Source organism: Lutra lutra, chromosome 11 (assembly GCF_902655055.1).
Source record: "Lutra lutra chromosome 11, mLutLut1.2, whole genome shotgun sequence".
Classification (NCBI taxonomy): domain Eukaryota; kingdom Metazoa; phylum Chordata; class Mammalia; order Carnivora; family Mustelidae; genus Lutra; species Lutra lutra.
Genome location: NC_062288.1, coordinates 93509989 through 93531804, shown reverse-complemented (window position 1 = coordinate 93531804; position 21816 = coordinate 93509989). Strand labels below are relative to the sequence as shown.

At 42.2% G+C, this 21816-nt stretch overlaps 1 protein-coding gene across 4 annotated transcripts in view; it reads left to right on the top strand.

Annotated features, from left to right (window-relative positions):
• SVOPL (SVOP like) overlaps positions 1-21816 on the top strand; it is a 75476-nt gene that overhangs the window by 17794 nt on the left and 35866 nt on the right. For all 4 annotated transcript variants that reach the window (XR_007121489.1, XM_047694921.1, XM_047694924.1 and 1 more), the window contains 6 exons: positions 4573-4644; positions 6199-6323; positions 8959-9022; positions 12253-12378; positions 14859-14987; positions 21468-21541. Coding sequence is in view for 3 of the 4 variants with exons in the window: in XM_047694921.1 (XP_047550877.1) it covers positions 4573-4644; positions 6199-6323; positions 8959-9022; positions 12253-12378; positions 14859-14987; positions 21468-21541 (590 nt within the window). In the remaining variant the exon portion in view is untranslated. The remainder of the gene's footprint in view (positions 1-4572; positions 4645-6198; positions 6324-8958; positions 9023-12252; positions 12379-14858; positions 14988-21467; positions 21542-21816) is intronic.

The window sequence follows — 21816 nt, the reverse complement described above, 5'->3', positions numbered from 1 at the left end:
ATGACCTGAGCCAAAGGCAGAGGCTTTAACCCACTGAGCCACCCAGGCGCCCCTGGACCACATCTTCTTTATCCATTCATCTGTTGAAGGGCATCTTTTTCTTTCCACAGTTTGGCGACTGTGGCTTTTGCTGCTATGAACATTGGGGTACAGATGGCCCTTCTTTTCACTACATCAGTATCTTTGGGGTAAATACCCAGTAGTGCAATTGCAGGGTCATAGGGTAGCTCTATTTTTAATTTCTTAAGGAATCTCCACACTGTTTTCCAAAGTGGCTGCACCAACTTGCATTCCTACCAATAGTGTAAGAGGGTTCCCCTTTCTCCACAGCCTCTCCAACACATGTTGTTTACTATCTGGGTCACAAATCAGGGCTCAGCTGATACCAAAAGACTGAGATTATTCCCTGTGTATTCTCAGACCACATTGCTTTGAAACTGGAACTCAACAACAAGAAAAAGTTTGGAAGGAATTCAAACACTTGGAAGCTAAAGACCGCCTTGCTTAAGAATGTTTGGATCAATGAGGAAATCAAAGAAGAACTTAATTCATGGAAACCAATGAGAGTGAAGACCCTTCGGTCCAAAACCCATGGAATACAGCAAGCGATCCTAAAGGGGAAATACACAGCCATCCAAGCCTCCCCCCCCAAAAATTGAAAAATCCAGAATACACCAGCTCTCTTTACACCTTAAAGAATCGGAGAATCAATAACAAATTAAGCCAACCCCACACACAAGAAGGGAAATAATCAAGATTAGAGCAGAGATCAATGAGATAGAATCTAGAGATAGTAGAACACATCAATGAAACTAGAAGCTGGGTTTTTGAAAGAATCAATAAGATCGATAAACCTTTGGCCAAACTAATCCAAAAGAAAAAAGAGAGGACCCAAATTAATAAAATTATGAATGAAAAGGGAGAGACCACAACTAACACCAAGGAAATAGAAACAATCATCAGAAAATATTGTCAACAGTTATATGCCAATAAGTTAAGCAACCTAGAAGAAATGGATGCCTTCCTGGAAACCTATAAACTTCCAAAACTGAATCAGGAAGGAATTGACAACCTGAATAGACCAATATCTAGTGATGAGATTGAAGCAGTGATCAAAAACCTCCCAAAAAACAAGAGCCCAGGACCTGACAGATTCCCTGCAGGATTCTACCAAACATTCAAAGAAGAAATAATACCTATTCTCCTGAAGCTGTTTCAAAAAATAGAAACAAAAGGAAAACTTCCAGACTCTTTTTATGAAGCCAGCACTACCCTGATTCCCAAACCAGGCAAAGACCCCACGAAAAAGGAGAATTTCAGACCAATATCCCTGATGAATATGGATGCCAAGATTCTCAACAAGATCCTAGCTAATAGGATCCAACAGTACATTAAAAAGATTATCCACCATGACCAGGTGGGATTTATCCCTGGGATGCAAGGGTGGTTCAATATTCACAAATCCATCAATGTAATAGAACAAATCAATAAGAGAAGAGAGAAGAACCACACAGTCCTCTCAATTGATGCAGAGAAAGCATTTGACAAGATACAGCATCCGTTCCTGATTAAAACGATTCAAAGTATAGGGATAGAGGAAACATTCCTCAACTTCATAAAATCTATCTGTGAAAAACCCACAATGAATATCATTCTCAATGGGGAAAAGCTGACAGCCTTACCTTTGAGATCAGTAACACGACAAGGATGCCCACTCTCACCACTCTTGTTCAACATAGTACTGGAAGTCCCAGCAACAGCAATCAGACAACAAAAAGAAAAAAGGTACTCAAATGGGCAAAGAAGAAGTCAAACTCTCTCTCTTCACAGATGACATGCTACTTTATATGGAAAACCCAAAAGACTCCACCCCCAAACTACTAGAACTCATACAGCAGTTCAGTAACGTGGCAGGATACAAAATCAATGTACAGAAATCAGTTGCTTTCTTATACACTAACAATGAAAATATAGAAATGGAAATGAGAGAATTGATTCCATTTACTATAGCACCAAGAACCCTAAGATACCTGGGAATAAACCCAACCAAAGAGGTAAAGGATCTGTACTCGAGGAACTACAGAACACTCATGAAAGAAATTGAAGAAGACACAAAAAGATGGAAGACCATTCCATGCTCATGGATCAGAAGAAGAAATATTGTTAAAATGTCTATACTGCCTAGAGCAATCGATAATTTCAATGCCATCCCGATCAAGATTCCACCAGCATTTTTCAAAGAGCTAGAACAAACAATCCTAAAATTTGTATGGAACCAGAAGAGACCCCGAATTGCTAAGGAAATATTGAAAAAGGAAAGCAAAACTGGGGGCATCACATTGCCTGATTTTAAGCTTTACTACAAAGCTGCGATCACCAAGACATGGTATTGGCACAAAAACAGACACATAGACCAGTGGAACAGAGTAGAGAGTCCAGATATGGACCCTCAACTCTATGGTCAAATAATCTTTGACAAAGCAGGAAAAAATATCCAGTGGAAAAAAGACAGTCTCTTCAATAAATGGTGCTGGGAAAATTGGACAGCTATGCGTAGAAAAATGAAACTCAACCATTCTCTTACACCATACACAAAGATAAACTCGAAATGGATAAAAGAACTCAATGTGAGGCAGGAATCTATCAAAATCCTAGAGGAGAACATAGGCAGTAACCTCTTCGACATCGGCCACAGCAACTTCTTTCAAGATACGTCTCCAAAGGCAAAGGAAACAAAAGGGAAAATGAACTTTTGGGACTTCATCAAGATCAAAAGCTTCTGCAAGCAAAGGAAGCAGTCAACAAAACAAAGAGGCAACCTACGGAATGGGAGAAGATATTCGCAAATGACACTACAGACAAAGGGCTGATATCCAGGATATATAAAGAACTCCTCAAACTCAACACACACAAAACAGATAATCATGTCAAAAAATGGGCAGAAGACATGAAACAGATACTTATCCAAAGAAGACATACAAATGGCTAACAGACACATGAAAAATGTTCATCATCATTAGCCATCAGGAGATTCAAATCAAAACCCACACTGATATGATTTTTTAAAAATTTAAAAAGATTTTTATTTATTCATTTGAAAGAGAACACAAGTGGGGGGCCGGGGTGGAGGGTCTGAGGGAGAAGCAGACTCCCTGTGGAACATGGAGCTTAATGCGGGACTCGATCCCAGGACCCTGGAACCATGATCTGAGTGGAAGGTAGACGCTTAATCCACTGAGCCATCCAGGTGCCCTGAAATGATTTTTTTTTAATTGAGTGGCTGACATAGGTTTGACATTAAAATATATATATATATATATATATATGTGTGTGTGTGTGTGTGTGTGTGTGTGTATGATAATTAAGGCCATTAGAAGACCAGAAAGAGGTAAAAAATCTTGCCATTGACTACCATCATCTCTCAAAAGGGGGTGGGGGGTGTGTTCATATCAACAATCAGAAAGAAAATTATTCCAGAATAACAAGAGCTCTTAATATTTAATAAATTTAGATTTATTCAAAACGTATCATATTGACCTTATCTTTACTGTTTTTCTCAGCAGTGATTAGATTTCATGATTGGTCAGCATCTGTCCCAAGACTGACATTTAGAAAGCATTGGCTTCTTTCCCCCTCCCTTCTATCCTGGAAAGCACAGTGCAGAAGAAAAGCATGGCTTTGTTGTTCCAGAATAGACATGATGGGTTTTTTTTTTTTTCCTTGTTCTTATGGTTCTCTGTGGAAGAAATACATTTGAGTCTTCCTTATGAAGTGTAAGGAAGGGGGGAAAAAAGAGAAAGCAAAGCAGGCAGCAGAGAGAACCAGTTCTCTTATTGAAAAATCTTAGAAATGCAAGCTAACATCTTTCCTTTGATTACCCTAGAGTCAATCAGTCAGAGATCTTACTAGAAAGGAAAGCAAGTGAAGCTTGGAACTGCTTGAAAGAAAAAAATAAGTAGCCCGAAGGCACAGACAGCAGATCACAGCTCAGACTGAGTTAAAATGCTGGTATCATACACAGGTTCTTGAATTTTATCAGCGTAGGATAATCCATTGTGAGAACAAGGTTGGAAAAGAAACAGATTTATATTAGTTTTGAAGAGTGTTTCTGTATGGATGATTGACTTGGGTGTTTATTTAAAGTTTATGTTTACCTGTAAAAACATAAAGAAAAATTGCTTCTAGAAGTGGGATAAGGCAGGTCATGAATGAATAGAGCTTTTTAAAAAATTCTTAAAATGGAAATGCACAATTATACATCCAAATAGAACGAGACCAGGACCATCATCTTGGATCAGAGGGAAAACAGCTACCTGTTCCTCCGATCCCTGTTTCTACTGGGGGGCAGCGTCTCCAGGTGTGGGGTGGGCATCGATGGGAAGCATCAGCCTCTGAAGCCCTGACCGTGGGAAATGGAGAGGGGAGAACTTTGTGAAAAGCCGCTCTCCAGCTTCCGCCCCTTTCCCCTTTCTAGTCGACTTTTCATGAAGATGAATGAATGGGAAATGCAGCTCATCAGTGTATTCTAGAAAGCCTGCCTACAGGATAATTGTTTTCTCACTCCACCTCCAGATGGTGTTTTTTGGCTACATGGTGTTCAGCATCCTCTTTGGCCTCCTGGCTGATAGATACGGCCGCTGGAAGGTAGGTTGGCCTTGAAGAATGACGTTGGGATTTTCTCTCGTGATGATGTCACCACTGGTTCTCTTTAGTGGACATTTCTCTGTCTGTAACAGACAGAATGGGTGGAAATGTCCTTCTCTGACATCATGTGCCCCAATGCCAGGCTTGTCTTCGTGCTTTCTTGTCTTTTCCTGGCATACCCTTCCTCCTACCTGGTCCCTGTCGTCCAGGAATGGAACTGATGGGTGTGCACGGTTAGAAAATCTTAGAATGTAGAGACTGACACATAGAAACATAAGCAGCTTCACATTAGTTAACTTTGGTATAGCTTTGAAACTCAGCCGCTTGCTCAAGGTTATGTACCTACTAAGGTTAAACAGTAAGATCGAAACCTATGTCTTCTGATTAGAAGCCTAGGTCTCGCTCTTTTTTTTTTTTTTTCCTTGTCTCGTTTCTGGTAGGGAAGACCTCCTTAAGCATAAGCACAAGGGGACAAGCCCCAAAGGAAAATAATTACAGCATTGGCTTTATGTTTTGAAGTACATGAAGTAAATATCATAGACATTCATAAATTTCATACTGAAAACACAAGTATGTCAAAAAATGTAAAAAGCACAAGAAGACATTTTTACACAAAAATAAAAATGGTCAACCTTTCTTGAAAAACATTTGATTGTGGGAGCAATCGAAAGGAAAATATTAGGAGGAATGAATTTTGGGGTATCAAATCCATAGGGATTTGTTCTCTTTTTGGAGAAGGCTACAAGTGTAGAGACACCTTCACGTTGTATCGGTCCAGTTTTTCTGACCATCGGTTTGGCAGGATGAATCAAGAACCTGGAGAATACTCATTCTCCTAGTCTGATCATTTTCATTCCAGAAATCTAGCCCGATTAGAGCATCAGAGAAGCACAGAGATTATGTACATTGCCACAGCTAACTGTAACCATGAGAAAACCTCATCATTCAACCACAGGGGAAGGGATTATGCATAATATTTTCCGCACTACAGTACCTCCTTCCACTGGAATATTTTACAGCCATGAAAAATTTATTTTCCCTTTCAAGCAAGGAACATAGGATAAAAGTATGTTAACAAGTCTTTTCTGGGGGGTTGGGAAATCAAGCAAGATAGAAATATTTTTGTTTTTCTCTTTTTCTTCCATATTCTATACTATGAATTTGTATTAGTCTTATAATTAGGGAAAAAGCAAATACCTTAAATTTTCTCCTCGTCCCCATCCCAACACAACACTTTCCTGTGCTCCTAATGAGGGCAGGTTTTTTTCATCCTGATTTACAAGTTTGGGCGCCTGTCGCCTGTTAGGGTGGATGCAGTGGGCAGTGTTGAAGAACGGTCAAAATTTGGAATGTCTGGGCTTTCAGGCAGTACAGCGGTGTGGACTGTGTTATTTGGTGATTGTGAGAGATTGGTGAGCTCCCTGTAGAATTAGCCCCTCTGAGAAGCAAACCTCCGGATGGAAATTAAAAATCGTCTTCAGAAGGCAAATGGTCTCCCATTAGTTTCTTCCAGAGAGGCAGGTCCCACTAATATGTCTCCTTTGGTTGCTTTAGATTTTGCTCATCTCGTTCCTATGGGGAGCCTACTTCTCCTTGCTGACCTCTTTCTCTCCGTCATACATCTGGTTTGTCTTCCTGCGGACGATGGTGGGCTGTGGCGTGTCTGGCCATGCACAAGGGTAAAGACCTCACCGAGAGGAGGCTTAAGAGAGAAATGCGGACACCCCCAGATACTTACACAGACGTGGTGGTGGTTCATGGGCCAATAGCACCAACAAGCTGTAAATGTATAAGACTTGACTTGTGCTAATTATTTTTTAGCTCTTTATTTTTTTAAAATTTTCCTGAAGTGATGGCTGCTAATTCCACTAGGAGCTATTTGCTCATCAAAATGACCTGGGGCTAATAATACATCATATGTTAATAAAAAATTTAAAAACTAAAAAAACCCACACAAAACAAAACAAAAAAAATGATGTTTGATGGTGAGGCTAGCAGAGGGCACTAGAGGTGAATGCGTTTAAATTTTTTTGTCCCTAAGGCTGATCTTTATTTTGTTAGACTAAATGCCAAGCAAAAGTGCCATAGGAGGCAGGTAACACGGTCTTTTCATTGCTTGAGAATGTGTTGGAAGAGTTTAGTGTGACCAGAACCACCTTTAACATTGAGGAGTAACCATACCATTAATTTATTTGTTTTTAAAGATTTTATTTATTTATTTGAGAGAGAGAGAGAGAGAGAGAGAGAGCAAGCATGAGCAGGGGGAGGGGTGGAGGACGAGGGAGAAACAGAGTCCCCACTGAGGACAGAGCCCCATGCAGGACTTGATCCCATTACTGTGGGGTTATGACCTTGAACCAGCTAAGCCACCCAGTTGCCCAAGGAGTAGCCATTTTAAAATGCCGTTGCCCTGTGACCGAAGACTGTGTCTAAGTCCATTTGCAAAGCAGGGGGAGGTCGCTGAGAGAGATGGCGGCTGCAGGTCCTTCTCTGTCCTAGGATAAGTGCACAATGTCTTGTGCCTGGAGAGGTGTCCGCTGAATGGTCAGCAGCTCCGGAGCCTCCCTTAGATTCACAGAACCCTCAGCCTACTCTCTCCTGGGTGCCGTGGAGCACGTTACCCTTAAGATTTATTAGGAGATATAAAAGCACCCAATCATTACCTTAATGTGTTGCGGAAAGACTGTCCCTCCCCGGGGCATAAATTAAGCCTGCTCTGAGCTTTGGAGCCCTACAGGAGTAGAAGTTAGCTTGACATTTACAACATCCCTCAGGAACCAGCCCGATAAATATGTTAAGAAAGCCCAAACCCTGGCTAATAATTGCAACAGGGAAGAGCAATTAGAAAACAGAAGGGAGTATGATTCTATTTATTTGTCTATTCACAAAATTAATTAGAAGCCTGTGCTTTGACTGCCACCATTCGCTCTGGGCATCGATTCACTTCCTTTCAGGTGTATTTTTAAATTCCCAAGTATGTTTTAGAAAGGGTTTGGCAAAAACACTTTTCAATTTTTGGGGGGGGGAGGGAATAAGGCTCTTATCTCTTAAATGGTAGAAGGTTGAAAAGAACTTTGAGAAGAAGCATATAAACAGAAGGGCACTTGCAAGTTTCTTTTTCTCTTATGTGGATTTTAGCTGTTCACAATCATACAGCAAAACATAATTGTTTAGGAAAAACTTCTGTTTTCCTTTACACACACTCAGTACTTGTGACAAGGCTTCACTTTTTTTTTTCTTAAAGAGAGAGAAAGCGCATGCCAGCAGGGGGGTTGGGAGGAGGCAGAGGGAGTGGGAGAATTTTAAGCAGGCTCTACTTGGAGCCCCGTGTGAGGTTCCATCGGACGACCCTGAGCTCAAATCAAGAGTCGGGCACTTAACCGACTGAGCCACCCAGGCGACCCAACAGATCTTCACTCCTGACACTAAATGTGCGGGTTATTTACACACCGGCCGATCCTCTAACACCAGCTGGTTGTTCTACAGATTAGTTCAATTCTTCCTAACGGGAGTTTGCTCAGACCCTTCCCCCACCCCCAGGTTTAGGCTCAGTCCCAAGAGGCTATCGCCCGCCTCAGACACCAATCACAAGCAGTAGGTCCCCAGCTTATCCACACCTTCTGTCTGACTTGTTACAAATGCAAGTTGCCCCAGACCCTTCTGTGGACTCAATAAATGGCCAGAGTAGCTCCCAGGACCCAGGCAAACAGTCTACCTGTGACTGCGGATATAGTACAAAGGAGATTTTAGAGGAAACCGGTGAATGGCCCGATGAAGAGAGATACACAGGGCAAGAGCTACTGTTTCTATGGAGTCTGTGGCACACCTCCCTCCCAGCACACAGATGGGCTCTCCAGCCTGGAAGCTTGCCAAACCTTGTATGTTCAAGCTTTCTATGGAGGCCTCATCATGGAGGCATGAGACATGGAGGCATCAAATCATTTTCCAGTCCCTCTCCTCTCTCCAGGGGTTGGAGGACAGGGCTGGACATCCCAAGATTCTAATCGTGGTTTGGTCTTTTAAGATGAGGCCCCATCTAGGCACGCACCAAAAGCCATCTCATGAGAACAAAGGATGCTCCTTTGGACCAGGAAGCCCAAGGATTCTAGGTGTTCTATGTCAGACACTGGGGTCAAAGACCAAATATCAGCAGGAACCAGGAGCTGAGAGCAGTATAAACATATATTTATTTCACAGTGATGAAGTCTATGTTTTTTCATTTTTTATCTCTGTGACAAGAAAAGTTATGATTTTTCAAGTCATTTTCTTGGATAAAAACAAAATTATTCTGTTTCCCCCTCCCTTCCTGTTTAGGCTAATCATAAAGACTGAGTTTTTGCCAACAAAATATCGAGGCTACATGCTCCCATTGTCTCAGGTAAGATAAAATAGGAATTCTACTTGGGCTTCTGATCCTAGAGGATGTGATGCCCTTGGTTTTGCTTCTGGCTGGTCGTCTGTCAGGTTAGCACACTGTCTATTTCTTGGTGTTAACTAAAGAGCACTGGGAAGGCTGGATGCCAGGGTCCCATTTCATGGTGTCCTCAGCCAGGACTTTTGTCACTCAACAGTAGCATTTAGAACAGAGTAGCCTCTTCCAGGAAACATTCCAGTGGCTGGTCTCAGTGGAATGATGGAAGCTTAGGAATGCATCTGGGATGGACTTTCTGTTCCCCCCTGAGTCTTCAGGAGGGGGACATACCTACTAGCCTCCTTAGGACAGCCTATCTCCCCTCCAGGATTACTAGTGTCTTCGGGGCCACATCTGGCCCATGCCTGTGGGGACATGCCCTAAGTGTCTTGTCCAGCTGAATCATTTATCCAGGAGATTGGAATGTTCCCAAGCCTGCCACAGGCCCCGCTGGGGGAGAGGTTTTGCATCAGAAGCTATGTCAATCTATCTAGGTGTCCTTGATGTGTCTGATGTCATCAGTGTCCAAAAGCCCTGACTTTCAGGGGCCCACCAAAAAGAAAGCTCTTCTCACTGAAACATATATTTAGCAATAAATAAAGCAGTAGGAGAATACTTTAAGATTTATTTTTAAATTTTCCAATACTCAATGAAGGCAACAAAAAATGACAAAGAACGTAACAAACACTGTATGCTAACTCTTTAAATTTCTCCTGTTTTTCTGATCTTTGTTAAGATAGACAGATGCAGATACTTTTAATACTTAGCATTGATTTTATCCTTCTTTTTGTACCAATTTGCATTTGTGTTATTTTATTTTACTTTATTTTTTTTATTATGTTCTGCTAGCCACCATATAATACATCATTAGTTTTTTTTTTTAAGATTTTATTTATTCATTTGACAGAGAGAGATCACAAGTAGGCAGAGAGGCAGGCAGAGAGAGAGGGGGAAGCAGGATCCCCACCGAGCAGGGAGCCTGACATGGGGCTCGATCCCAGAACCCCGAGACCACGACCGGAGCCAAAAGCAGAGGCTTTAACCCACTAAGCCACCCAGGCAACCCTCATTAGTTTTTGATGTAGTGTTGAAGATTTGTTAGTTGCATATAACACCCAGTGCTCATCACAACATGTGCCCTCCTTAATGCCCATCATCCGACTACCCTATTCCTCCACCCTCTCCCCTCCGAAACCCTCAGTTTGGTTCCTGGAGTCGACAGTCTCTCATGATTCTTCTCCCTCTCTGATTCTGCCCCATCTTCGGTTTTCCCTCCCTTCCTCTGTGGTCCCCCATAGTATTCCTTATGTTATACATATGAGTGAAACCATATAATTGTCTTTCTCTGCTTGACCTATTCGGATTTTATCCTTAACAGTATTTCATGGGCGTGGTCCTATTCAAGCTCATCTATGGACATTTCCTCTTCTACCTGCCATTAACTCCATGACATGCTTCCTGGTTTTATCTTCTCCTTGCTAGTCTTATTTTCCTCCTCTTCTTGGATCATCTAATTAACTCCAATGGTTTTAGTTACCTATATCTGTAAACCCCAATATCTTTACCTACAACCAAGAGCATCCCCTTGAGTTTCAGATGCGGATGGAGCCAATAGCCTATGGGAGAGTCCCTGGACTATCGCTTCAGAAATACAACACGGATAGAATTCATCTGTTCATTTTCCCCTGAAATGTCTTATTTCCACATTTCCACTCTCAGCTAGTAGTAAACATAGTCCCCTCGGTCATCTGGGCCACAAGCTCAAGAGCCGTCCTGGACCCCTCCTGTGCCATCACCCCCATTCAATCCTTACCAAGTCCTGCTGCTTCATCTCTTATTGATGGACCCCCAACTGCAGTGTCCATCAGCAAACCCTGTCACTTTTACCTCTAATATCTGTGCCAAATCATCAGTTATAAAATTTTTTTGCCACTTCCCTACGAAAATTATTTTTTTTAAAGATTTTATTTATTTATTTATTTGTCAGAGAGAAAGAGAGCAACCGGCAGAGGGAGAAGCAGGGAACCCGATGGGGGACTTGATCCCAGAACCCTGGGATCACGACCTGAGCCGAAGGCAGACGCTTAACCCACTGAGCCACTTAGGTGCCCTCCCTACTAAAATTCTTGTCATTGACCTGTCACCTGCTATCTGGTCGATCACAGTGACTTACTGCTAGTCTTCTTATTTGTTGCCTCTTCAGAAAGTGCATCCCTGATCACTCCCCATGACATTACTCCTTTTTCATAGCCCTTAGTGCTTTCTGAAATAATCCTATTCGGTTTTTGCAATTGAAATCTTTAGTGATAAAATAGTCACCTCTTTGTCACCCCTTACTTAGTTGCCCACAAAGGGTCTTTTATTCTATTGTCTTCTCTCCATTTCTGTGAGGTGGAATGAAGTTGTCATCTCCCAGTGGGGAGAGAATGCTTAGGCTAACACTTGAAATCATCCTAATTCCCAAACCTAACAGGCCCAGCCATAATGGACTGCCATGTTGTTTGTTGATATACAGTGATATTCAAGATACATTTTTCAGTACAAAAAGCAATATTTATACTATGATACCATTTGTGAAAAAAGAGAACGAGATATATCCTTATTAGCTTATATATGCTTAGAACAGCTTTGGAAGGACCCAAGAAATCGGTAATATTGGTTTCTTCTAAAAAGAGAACTGGATAGCAAAGAAGCAGGAGAGGAAGAGAGTATTTTTAGTGTTTTCCTTTGTGGCTTTTGAGTTATGAACCAGTTCATCTTTTATTTATTCAATGGCAGAAAATGTCAATGTTTCCAATTTTTAAAACTGTGGTGACAGTACTGACCCCTTGTATAGCTGAGCCTTCCATTTATAGACAAGCAAACTGAGCTTCTCTCACTGAGAAGTGAGGCGATGTTCCCTGTTCATCCAGGTCCTGGAGCTAGTGCTGGGAGTAGAACCCGGACCTGGGCTCCTTAAAGACCCTCTTTCACCTCATCCTTATATCCTTATCCTGAAGTATATCTCCTGATGCTCCTGAGAGAGGCAGGGTTGAGCACACTTGATAAGGGGAATTGTGAATGTTTTGATTTCAAGAAATTATTATACCCAACATGGGGCTCGAACTTACAACCCCAGATCAAGAGTCACCCGCTCCACCAAGAAGCCAGGCAAATGCCCTGATAGGAGGAATTGTAACCTCTCATCCTCTCCCCAGGTTTTCTGGCTGGCTGGCTCCCTGCTTATCATCGGCCTGGCCTCCGTGGTCATCCCCACCATCGGGTGGCGCTGGCTGATTCGCATCGCCTCCATTCCAGGCATCATCCTCATCTTGGTCTTCAAGGTGAGGACGTTCATGGGCTCCCTCTGGTCCTCTCCTCCAGCTGGCCCAGGGGTCCTTCTGCCCCACAAGTATCAGCCTCAACTTCTGCCTCTTTCCTTCACTCAAGACTGTCTCAATCCGCTTCATCCCTCCCCTCCATTAGCCTGCCTCGGATCGTTTATTGCTGGAAGTTTCATCTCACAGCAACACCCTACTTGAGCTGACCCTTCTCTTACCTTTGGTGGTTGGAGTCTGACACGTGGCACACATTCTCAGGCCACTACAGGCCAGCTGTTTTGTCCTTCTGCTCTCCCTGTAATCCACAGAATCAACCTCTTCCTTAGGTTCTGCTGGATTACCCTCATTGTTCAAAGACGGGGCTGGCGCCGCAGTGAACTGGGATGTGCTGTGTGTGTGACCTAACACTACAGAATCAGAGAATTTCATATTTCACAAGTGTCCTCGGAGGGCATGTATTTCGTACCCCAACCACAAGCACACATCCAGAACACTCCCGGCTTTGGACACTTTCAGACTCAAGACTTTATAGATGACATCCTATGTCCATCCGCAGGCAGGCCTAGTTCTTAGGAGGTCCTTTCTGATGCGGAAGGGACCCTGCCTCCTCATGAATTTACCTGCAGTCTTAATAGTTCTCTCTGAAAACCCAGAGGTCTAGCTTCTACATGATATCCCTCCAAACGGTTAAGAAAATCTAGCCCAATCAGAGCTTTCCTTCTTTGAATGAAGCAACACCATGACCTTCAACTCTTTCTCCTGACACCTGATCCCAGAGCCCTGTCCATTTTTTTCTGGATGAGCCCATTGGTCTGGGTCTTCTCTGCAGTGAACTGTTGCTTGACGTGCCCCCCCCCCGCCCCAGAGCGGCAGGTGCCTGGTTCCAGTGGCTTAGTGGACCCAGTCCCATCTGTGAGCAGCCTGCCTGCCTTGGCTGGTGCAGTTAGAAAAAGACAGTCCTGGCCCCATTCTCCTGGAAGAGCGGTTCCACCCCATGAACAGGGCATATCTCCTAGGGCCCTGCGGAAGATTAAACAAAGTAATGCATATGACTCTCTTCGTGAACCTAGAGCACGAACAGAGTTTAACATGTGTGACCCACACAGCTATGCTATTACCTTTATAAAAATTATTATTTTGAATCTTGGCCTTGTCTTTGGATTGATGACACTCACACCAAGTATGTACCAGGCTCCGCATGAGGTTCCGAGGCTAAAAGTAGGCATAGGATATGGTTCTTGCCGTCAAGGAGCGCCAGCCAGTGGGGGAGAGATAGATACGAATGCAAAGGGTGATGGTACCCGCGGGACTCGGGTAAGCGCGGTCGCAGTGTTCGTCCTGTGGGTGCTCAGGGAGAGAGCGATTTGTTCCAGTGGGGCGATGCTGTTGAATTTGGCTGTGGGAGATGAAACAGCCTGCACCGCGAGGGCCGGAGAGTGGGGCAAGGGCATGTGGACAGAGCTCAGGCGTCAGCCCAGCCACGAAGGTGTGAAATGCAGAATCTTTGGGGGGAGAGCAGGTAGGCTGGAATGAAGTGTGCTGGTGGGGGGCAGGGAGTGGGGGGCAGCGACAGGCCTGTATCCAGATTATGAGGGCCTTTGAGGCAGAGGGTGCTGGCTGTGTGCTGGGAAGCTGGTCTGCGGCTGCGTGGAGCCTGCGCGCACGGAAAGCCAGGAGAGCTGTCAGGATCATCCCAGTGGGAGATGAGGGGCTGCTGGGCACGGGATGGTGAGCAGGTGCCGCTGTGGGAGGCGCTTTTCTGAGGAAGAACCCGCCCGCCTCCATCGAGGCATGAAGGGCAGGGAGTGGTTCAAGGTGATTCTCAAGGTCCCAGCCTCCATGGAGGCCTGTCTCGTTAGGTGGGTATGTATATATTTATATTTATTTATGTATTTGAGAGAACTCGAGAGCACGAGTGGAGGGAGGGGCAGAGGGAGCGGGACAGACAGACCCCACTGAGCTGGGAGCCTGACATGGGGCCTGATCCCAGGACCCCATGATCTTGACCTGAGCCAAAGTCGGTCACTTAATTGACTGAGCCTCCCAGGCGCACCAGCCTGCAGTGTTGTCTGAGTACAGCGTTCAGTGATCGATGGGTGGAGGGTCTGGCTTGTCAGGAGTGGTGCTCTCCCATCGTGGGCGCTTGGGTCCCTGCCATGGTCGTGCTGTGAGCTGGTGCATGTGAGAGATCACAGGGTGCCTGGGGGCAGGCTGGGGTGACAGGGCAGTAGAGCGGCCCTGGGGCAACTCTTTGCCAAGTGGATGTAGCATTTCCTTGCAGTAAGGAGTAGGCTGGGCTCAGTATGGGTGCGATATCATCAAGATGGGACTACAGTAAGGGGGACATGACCCTGTTTGTTCCAGACCAGCAGCTTGCTGCTCCTCTGTCTCCGGAAACTGGGGCGTGTGACTATACAGCAGTAATCGTGGAACCCCCGGGGTCCAAAGCACTTGAACCCTGATGCTCTTTCCTTCTGTGCCAGTTTATTCCCGAGTCCGCTCGCTTCAACGTCTCCACCGGGAACACTCAGGCTGCCCTTGCCACCCTGCAGCACATCGCCAAGATGAACTGCTCGGTCATGCCGGAGGGGAAGCTAGTGGAGCCCATCCTGGTAAGTTCCCAGCGGGGAGACCTTCTTTCCCCCACCAGAAATCCCCTCAGTCCTAGAAGGGCAGAGAGGAGGGGACCTTCGCTCTCTAGTCCCACCCCAAAGGGACGAGGGAGAAGTGCAGAGTGGACTGGGACTAAATCCAGCTCCTTGGAGAGCCAGTGGCCCTAGCAAGTTACCTGCCTTAGCTTTCCTCATCAACGAAATGGGAATAATATCTACCTTGCAGAGCTAGTCATGTGACTTGGCATCTTTGCTTACAGGTGAGAGATTGTTTTATAATTTTATCTTCTTGTACTGGTCTTATAAATGATGTAAATCATAAGTGATCTCAAATTTAGAAAACCTCATTAAATGATTTCTTTCTTTCTTTTTTTTTTTTAAGATTTTATTTATTTGTCAGAGACAGAGTGCATAAGCCGGGGGAGCAGCAGACAGAGGGAGAGGGAGAAGCAGGCTCCCTGCTGAGCAAGAAGCCTAGTGTGGGACTCGATCCCAGAACCCTGGGATCAGGACCTGAGCCGAAGGCAGATGCTTAACCCGCTGAGCTACCCAGGAGTCCCTAACTGATTTCTTAAGACACAATTTGGCATTTATATTCTACTGGGCCCAGGGCTCTTAACGTCAATCTGAAATCATTTCTTACACCAGCCCTGACCTCGCACCTATAGGTGGGTTAATCACAGGCACCAGTGGTACCTTCCTCACCTGTCCCGCCAACTCAGCAACACTTTATGTAAGATAGAAATTCATCTCTTGGTTGTGGTTGGAGTGTGGTTATAGAGGTGAAACGTGCCCTAAAGTCATTTATGCCAAATACTTATTTTGAGGGGAGCAGTGGGGGATAACAAGAGGGTGTTATTATGGAGGAGTTTTTAAAACTATGATTTAATTTATGTAAAGGTTAGAGTCCACTTTTGTTTAAGACTTTTGATTGAATCCATTTTGGTAGTGTATATATTTTAAAAATTGTCCAGCTCATCTCGGTTTTCAAATTTCAAATTTGTTGATATAAGGTTGTTCCCAGCGTTCTCTTAGGAGTTTCAAAAATCTGCTGCATATGTCCCATCTTTCATTTTCATGCTGTGTATTGTGACTTCTCTCTTTTTTCTTGGTCCTCTTACTAGAGGTTTGTGTATTAACTTCAAAGAACGGGGCGCCTGGGTGGCTCAGTGGCTTAAGCCTCTGCCTAGGCTCAGGTCATGATCTCAGGGTCCTGGGATGGAGCCCCACATCATCAGGCTCTCTCCTCAGTGGGGATCCTGCTTCCCCCTCTCTCTGCCTGCCTCTCTGCCTACTTGTGATCTCTGTCTATCAAATAAATAAATAAAGTCTTTAAAAAAAACTTCAGAGAACAAGGGCTCTTTTTGTTGTTGTTCTCTTTATTGATTTTGTATATGTGTGTGGTCTCGTTAATTTGTTTTCTCCTTTAGCTTTTTATGCTTTTCTAGCTTCTTGAGTTCTGTACTTAGCTCATTTATGGTCAGTCTTTTTTATTTTTAATGAAGTATTCAGCTGCATTTAGCAAGCTTTGTTATAGAGTAATTTTAATTTTATTTCTCTTTGGTAATTGATCTGAGTTTCTCTTTAATCAGTGAGTTATTCATTAATACTCCTTTTTATTGTTTTTTTCTAATTTAATTTCATTTTGGTCAGAGGATATTCTCAATTGTTTGGAATATTAGAGATTTTTCTGTTGTTCTCTACATAGTCTCTTCACTGATGTTCCATGTGTGCTTAAAAAGCATGTGTTCTCATTGAGTATATATGTTTTATTATATACTGTTAATTATGCCATATATATTTCTGACACTTGTGCTAGATTTTGCCTGGCTGAGCTAACAGTTTTTCAATAAGGTGATGGCTTTGTTCCTTTCTCTTTATAGTCATGATAGTTTACTTAATATATTTTGAGGATCTCTTGTTGTGTCTTAACATATGATTGGCTTAGTCTCATGGATTAACTTTATTATGTTGTTATTTTGTACTGGTTTGGGCCTTAAATTTTATTTTCTCTTATGTTCATATATTGACATAAGAGGTTAGGTTAGGTTAACATCTTTCCTGTTGTCTCTTTTTTCCAGACCTTCATTTTTAACTTTCCTCTGTTGCTTTGCTTTAAAATAATTTCATTTTTTTAAAAAAAAGATTTTATTTATTTGACAGACAGAGATCACAAGTAGGCAGAGAGGCAGGCAGAGAGAACTGGGGAAGCAGGCTCCCTGCTGAGCAGAGAGCCCAATGCCGGGCTTGATCCCAGGACACTGGGATCATGACCTGAGCCAAAGGCAGAGGCTTTAACCCACTGAGCCACCCAGGCACCCCTAAAATCATTTCTTGTGTATATATAGCTGATCTTTATTTTTTTCATTCAGTCTGCTATTCTGTGCCTTTTAGTAATGGATTTGATCCATTTATATCTATTGTGATTACTCACATATTTGGACTTAACTTCTGCCATTTTATTTTATATTTCCTCTTAACCATCTCTTTCATTCTCTCCTTCCTTACCTTTTATTAGAGTGAATCAGTTTGCTTTTCTCCCCCCTCCTGCCTGTGCTTTCTTCTACTGGTTTGGAATTTGTTCACTCTTTTTCTTTTATTATATATTTATTATTATTATTATTACTAGTGTTATATAAGAATATATTATAGCCGTTAAATATTGAAAATGTGTACCCACAATGTCTTTATTTGTATCTTTATTTGCCGTCTGAACAATACAAAGCCCTTGAAGATGTTCTGATCTGCCCTAGTCTCATCTTCCAGATTATTTTTGTCTTCTGTTTTTGTTTCATTTTGTTCATAAGTTTCCCCAAATTAGATATTATTTTCTAAGCAGATACCTATTTAGATTTAGATTTGTCTTTTTCAGTGGTTTCAAACTTACCTTTTACAGCATTTTGGTATCCTTCTCGCTTCTATTGGGTTAATTTGGTTTCATACTTTTTATTTAAATGTTGGATCTACCTGGGTTTAATTGAATATAAGAAACATAGTCTAGCTTTGTCATATCTAAATGGCTAACCAGTTGCACTCATATATTTTACTGAATAATCCATCTTTTGCATATTTGAGTCTATTTTTGAATTCTCTATTGTGTGCTAATGACAGATTTGTAGATTCATGTATATATGGGGACATATATAATAAAGAAGGCATTTGGGAAAAGGATACAGGTTAATTGTTGGTTCAATGTGACACTTTTAATTACAGTATTTTCCATATCTAGTAGGGTAAGTCCCCTTGTCAAAATTCTTTTTCAGAATTTTCCAAGTTGTTGTCACAGTACTATTTTTCTAGAACAACTTTGAAGTCACTTTATAAACATCTCCTAATTTCCCCCTAAAACCTGGGAGGGCTTAATTGGGATGGTGTTGAAATTATTAGTTAATACCTAAAGAGAATTGATACCTTTATAATATTAAATATTTTTATTTTGATAAAACTATGTTCCCAATCTTCAAGTCTTTTTATATTCCTCAACAACATTAAAAAACAAAAAAACACCCAAAAACCAAGACAAAAAACTCTTATTGGAAGACTGAATTTCCTGAGGGGAGAGTTCTCCTTATATGTTTTTTATCTCTATATTTGTTCTCTTTTTTAAAATGTACATTTTTAACTTGATACTTAAGGAAAACTCTATGAGGTAGGCAAATACTATTATTATTTTGCATTTTATTTATATATATTCTTTAATTTTTAAAAATATTTATGTCCAATTAGCCAATATATAGTACTTTCATTTGTCAAACTAAGAAACTGATCTCAGAAAAGAAAAGGGAGGGACACCTGGGTGGCTCAGTTGGTTGGACGACTGCCTTCGGCTCAGGTCATGGTCCCGGAGTCCCGGGATCGAGTCCCGCATTGGGCTCCCAGCTCCATGGGGAGTCTGCTTCTCCCTCTGACCTTCTCCTCGCTCATGCTCTCTCTCACTGCCTCTCTCTCAAATAAATAAATAAAATCTTAAAAAAAAATAAAAAATAAAAAATAAATTAAAAAAAAAAAGAAAAGAAAAGGGAGGAATCCAAGATTCTAAAATGAGTACAGTTGACTCTTGAACAACACAGGGGTTAGGGATACTGACTCCCCATGCATTTGAAAATCCATGGGTTAATTTCTTAAATGCCACATTTGAATGAAGTGATATGGTATTTGTCTTTCTCTGACTGACTTTTTCACTTAGCATTATACCCTCTAGTTCTATCTATGTTGTTGCAAATGGTAAGATTTCACTCTTTTTTTATGGCTGAGTAATACTCCACCATATATTTACACCAACACTTCTTTATCCATTCATCTATGGATGGATACTTGGGTTGCATCCATAATTGGGCTGCTGTGAATAATGCTGCAATAAACATAGGGGTGCTATATCTTTTCAAACTAGTGTTTTCATATTCTTTGGGTAAATACCTAGTAGTGATGTCATCTTTGGAGATTGTTTCTTTGCTGAGTAGAAGCTTTTTATTTTGATGTAGTCCCAGTAGTTTATTTTTGCTTTTGTTTCCCTCATCTTAGGAGACATATCTAGGAAAATCTTGCTATGGCTGATGTCACAGAAATTACTGCTTTTGCTCTTTTCTAGGATTTTTATGGTTTCCTATCTCACATTTAGGTCTTTAATCCATTTTGAGCATATTTTTGTGTATGCTGAAAGAAAGTGGTCCAGTTTCATTCTTTTGCATGTAGCTGTTCATTTCCCCAACACCCTTTGTTGAAAGACGTTTTCCCATTGCATATTCTTGCTTCCTTTGTCAAAGATTAATTGAGCATATAATTGGGAGTTTATTTCTGGGCTCTCTATTCTGTTCTGTTGATCTATCTGTCCATTTTTGTGCTGCCAGCACCACACTGTATTGACTACTACAACTTTGTAGTATATCTTGAAATCGGGGATTGTGATACCTCCAGTTTTGTTCTTTTTAAGATCACTTTGACTATTCAGGGTCTTTTGTGGTTCCATACAAATTTTAGGATTATTTGTCTAATTCTTTGAAAAATGATGTTGATATTTGGTAGGGATTATATTCAATCTATAGATTGCTGTGGATAATATAAACATTTTAACAATATTTGTCCTCCTAATCCATGAGCATGGATATCGTTCCATTGCTGGTGTCATCATTTTGAAGTGTACAATTCAGTGGTATCAAATACATCCAGAATTTTGTCATCATCCTGAATGGACACTCTCTTAGGCAGTAACTCCTCGCTCCTATTCACACCCAATCCCTGGAAACTTCTACTTGCTGTTTCTATGAGTTTGCCTATTCTCTGTTTCCTATAAGGGGAATTACGCAGTACTGTGTCTGGCTTATTTCACATTGCAGCCTGAAACAGGCGTTCATTAATGCTCATCTCACGGTGGCATCCCCTTTGAGACATTGCAAACCTCTGCTCCACCGAGCTTGATCGCCTGCCAGTCCCCCTGGATAATAGTGGCTTTTCCATCCAGTCTCTTTCTTTCTTTTTAAAAAAGATTTTATTTATTTATTTGACAGAGAGAGATCACAATTAGGCAGAGAGGCAGGCAGAGAGAGAGGAGGAAACAGACTCCCTGCCAAGCAGAGAGCCTGATGTGGGACTTGATCCCAGGACCCTGAGATCATGACCTGAACCAAAGGCAGAGGCTCAACCTACTGAGCCACCCAGGCACCCCAGTCTCTTTCTTTCATGCTGCCACCTCTTGCCCCAAGCCCTGTGATGTCACCCTTTTTGTGACCACAAAATCCAGGACACCTAGGATCACACTCCTGGTCTATCTAAAGGGGGGCTTTAATTCCAAGTCTATTTGTGAGAAAAGAATAGTTGGTTTTCAACTGAGTACCCCCTACACACACACACACACACACACACACACACACACACACACTGTTCTTAGCTTTATTTTTTTGTTCCTAACTTTAAATAAAAATCCATCACTGCTCAATCATGTATAACTCATCTTTATTTTTCTCCAAAATATTGGCTATAGCACTGACTATGGATAAGAGCTTTTGCTCATGACCCTAAAGACACAAAAAGAAATTGGGCATTCTATCCTCTTTCCAAATGTATGCCGTTCTTTTTCGTACACAATTCTCATGCTCTTTTTCAATGCTAGCTTTTCATTTTAATGTGAAGTTTAAATGACTCTCCCAACAGGTTTATGGTTATGCTTTTCTTATATCCTAGTATTTTCTGTGCTTCATCCCACCGCTCACCAGCACTGGTGAGAAGAGGAGGAGGGAAAGGGTTAGAATCTTCACTTCTATGGGCTGGTCCTTGCAGCCCAGTGAAAATAAAAAGCATGCAAAGACTGACTGGCCGAGATGGATGAGTAGAAGCAGTGATCTGTGGGCGAGGCGAGGTGCACTCATGGGCGCCCCATTACATTCCCACACTGTTCTTACTTTCTGTTCTCTAAAATACTAGAGAACGCTTTGCCAGTCTGTGAGCCACTAAACCTAATCTGCCTGTCCCTTTTCACCATCCCAGGAAAAAAGAGGAAGATTTGCAGACCTCTTGGATACTAAATATTTACGGACCACATTACAGATCTGGGTCATATGGTAAGAATGTAATTATTTCAAAATGACTTTTCAATAAACACAGAGCTGACTTAAGTAAATCCACTCAGTGCCAGTGGGGAGTAAAACCACAAGGCTGACTCCAGCAATGTCTTATCTTTCTGCTACCACCACCAACTAACCAATAAATAAACCATTTTTTTTTTTAAAGGAGAAAGTATCTACAACTAGATTTTTATTTTTCATATGAGCTCACTTTCTAACCTTTTGTAGTCTGGCCTTTTTCCTCGCCACATGACAGAAAGGGATCCTTTGAA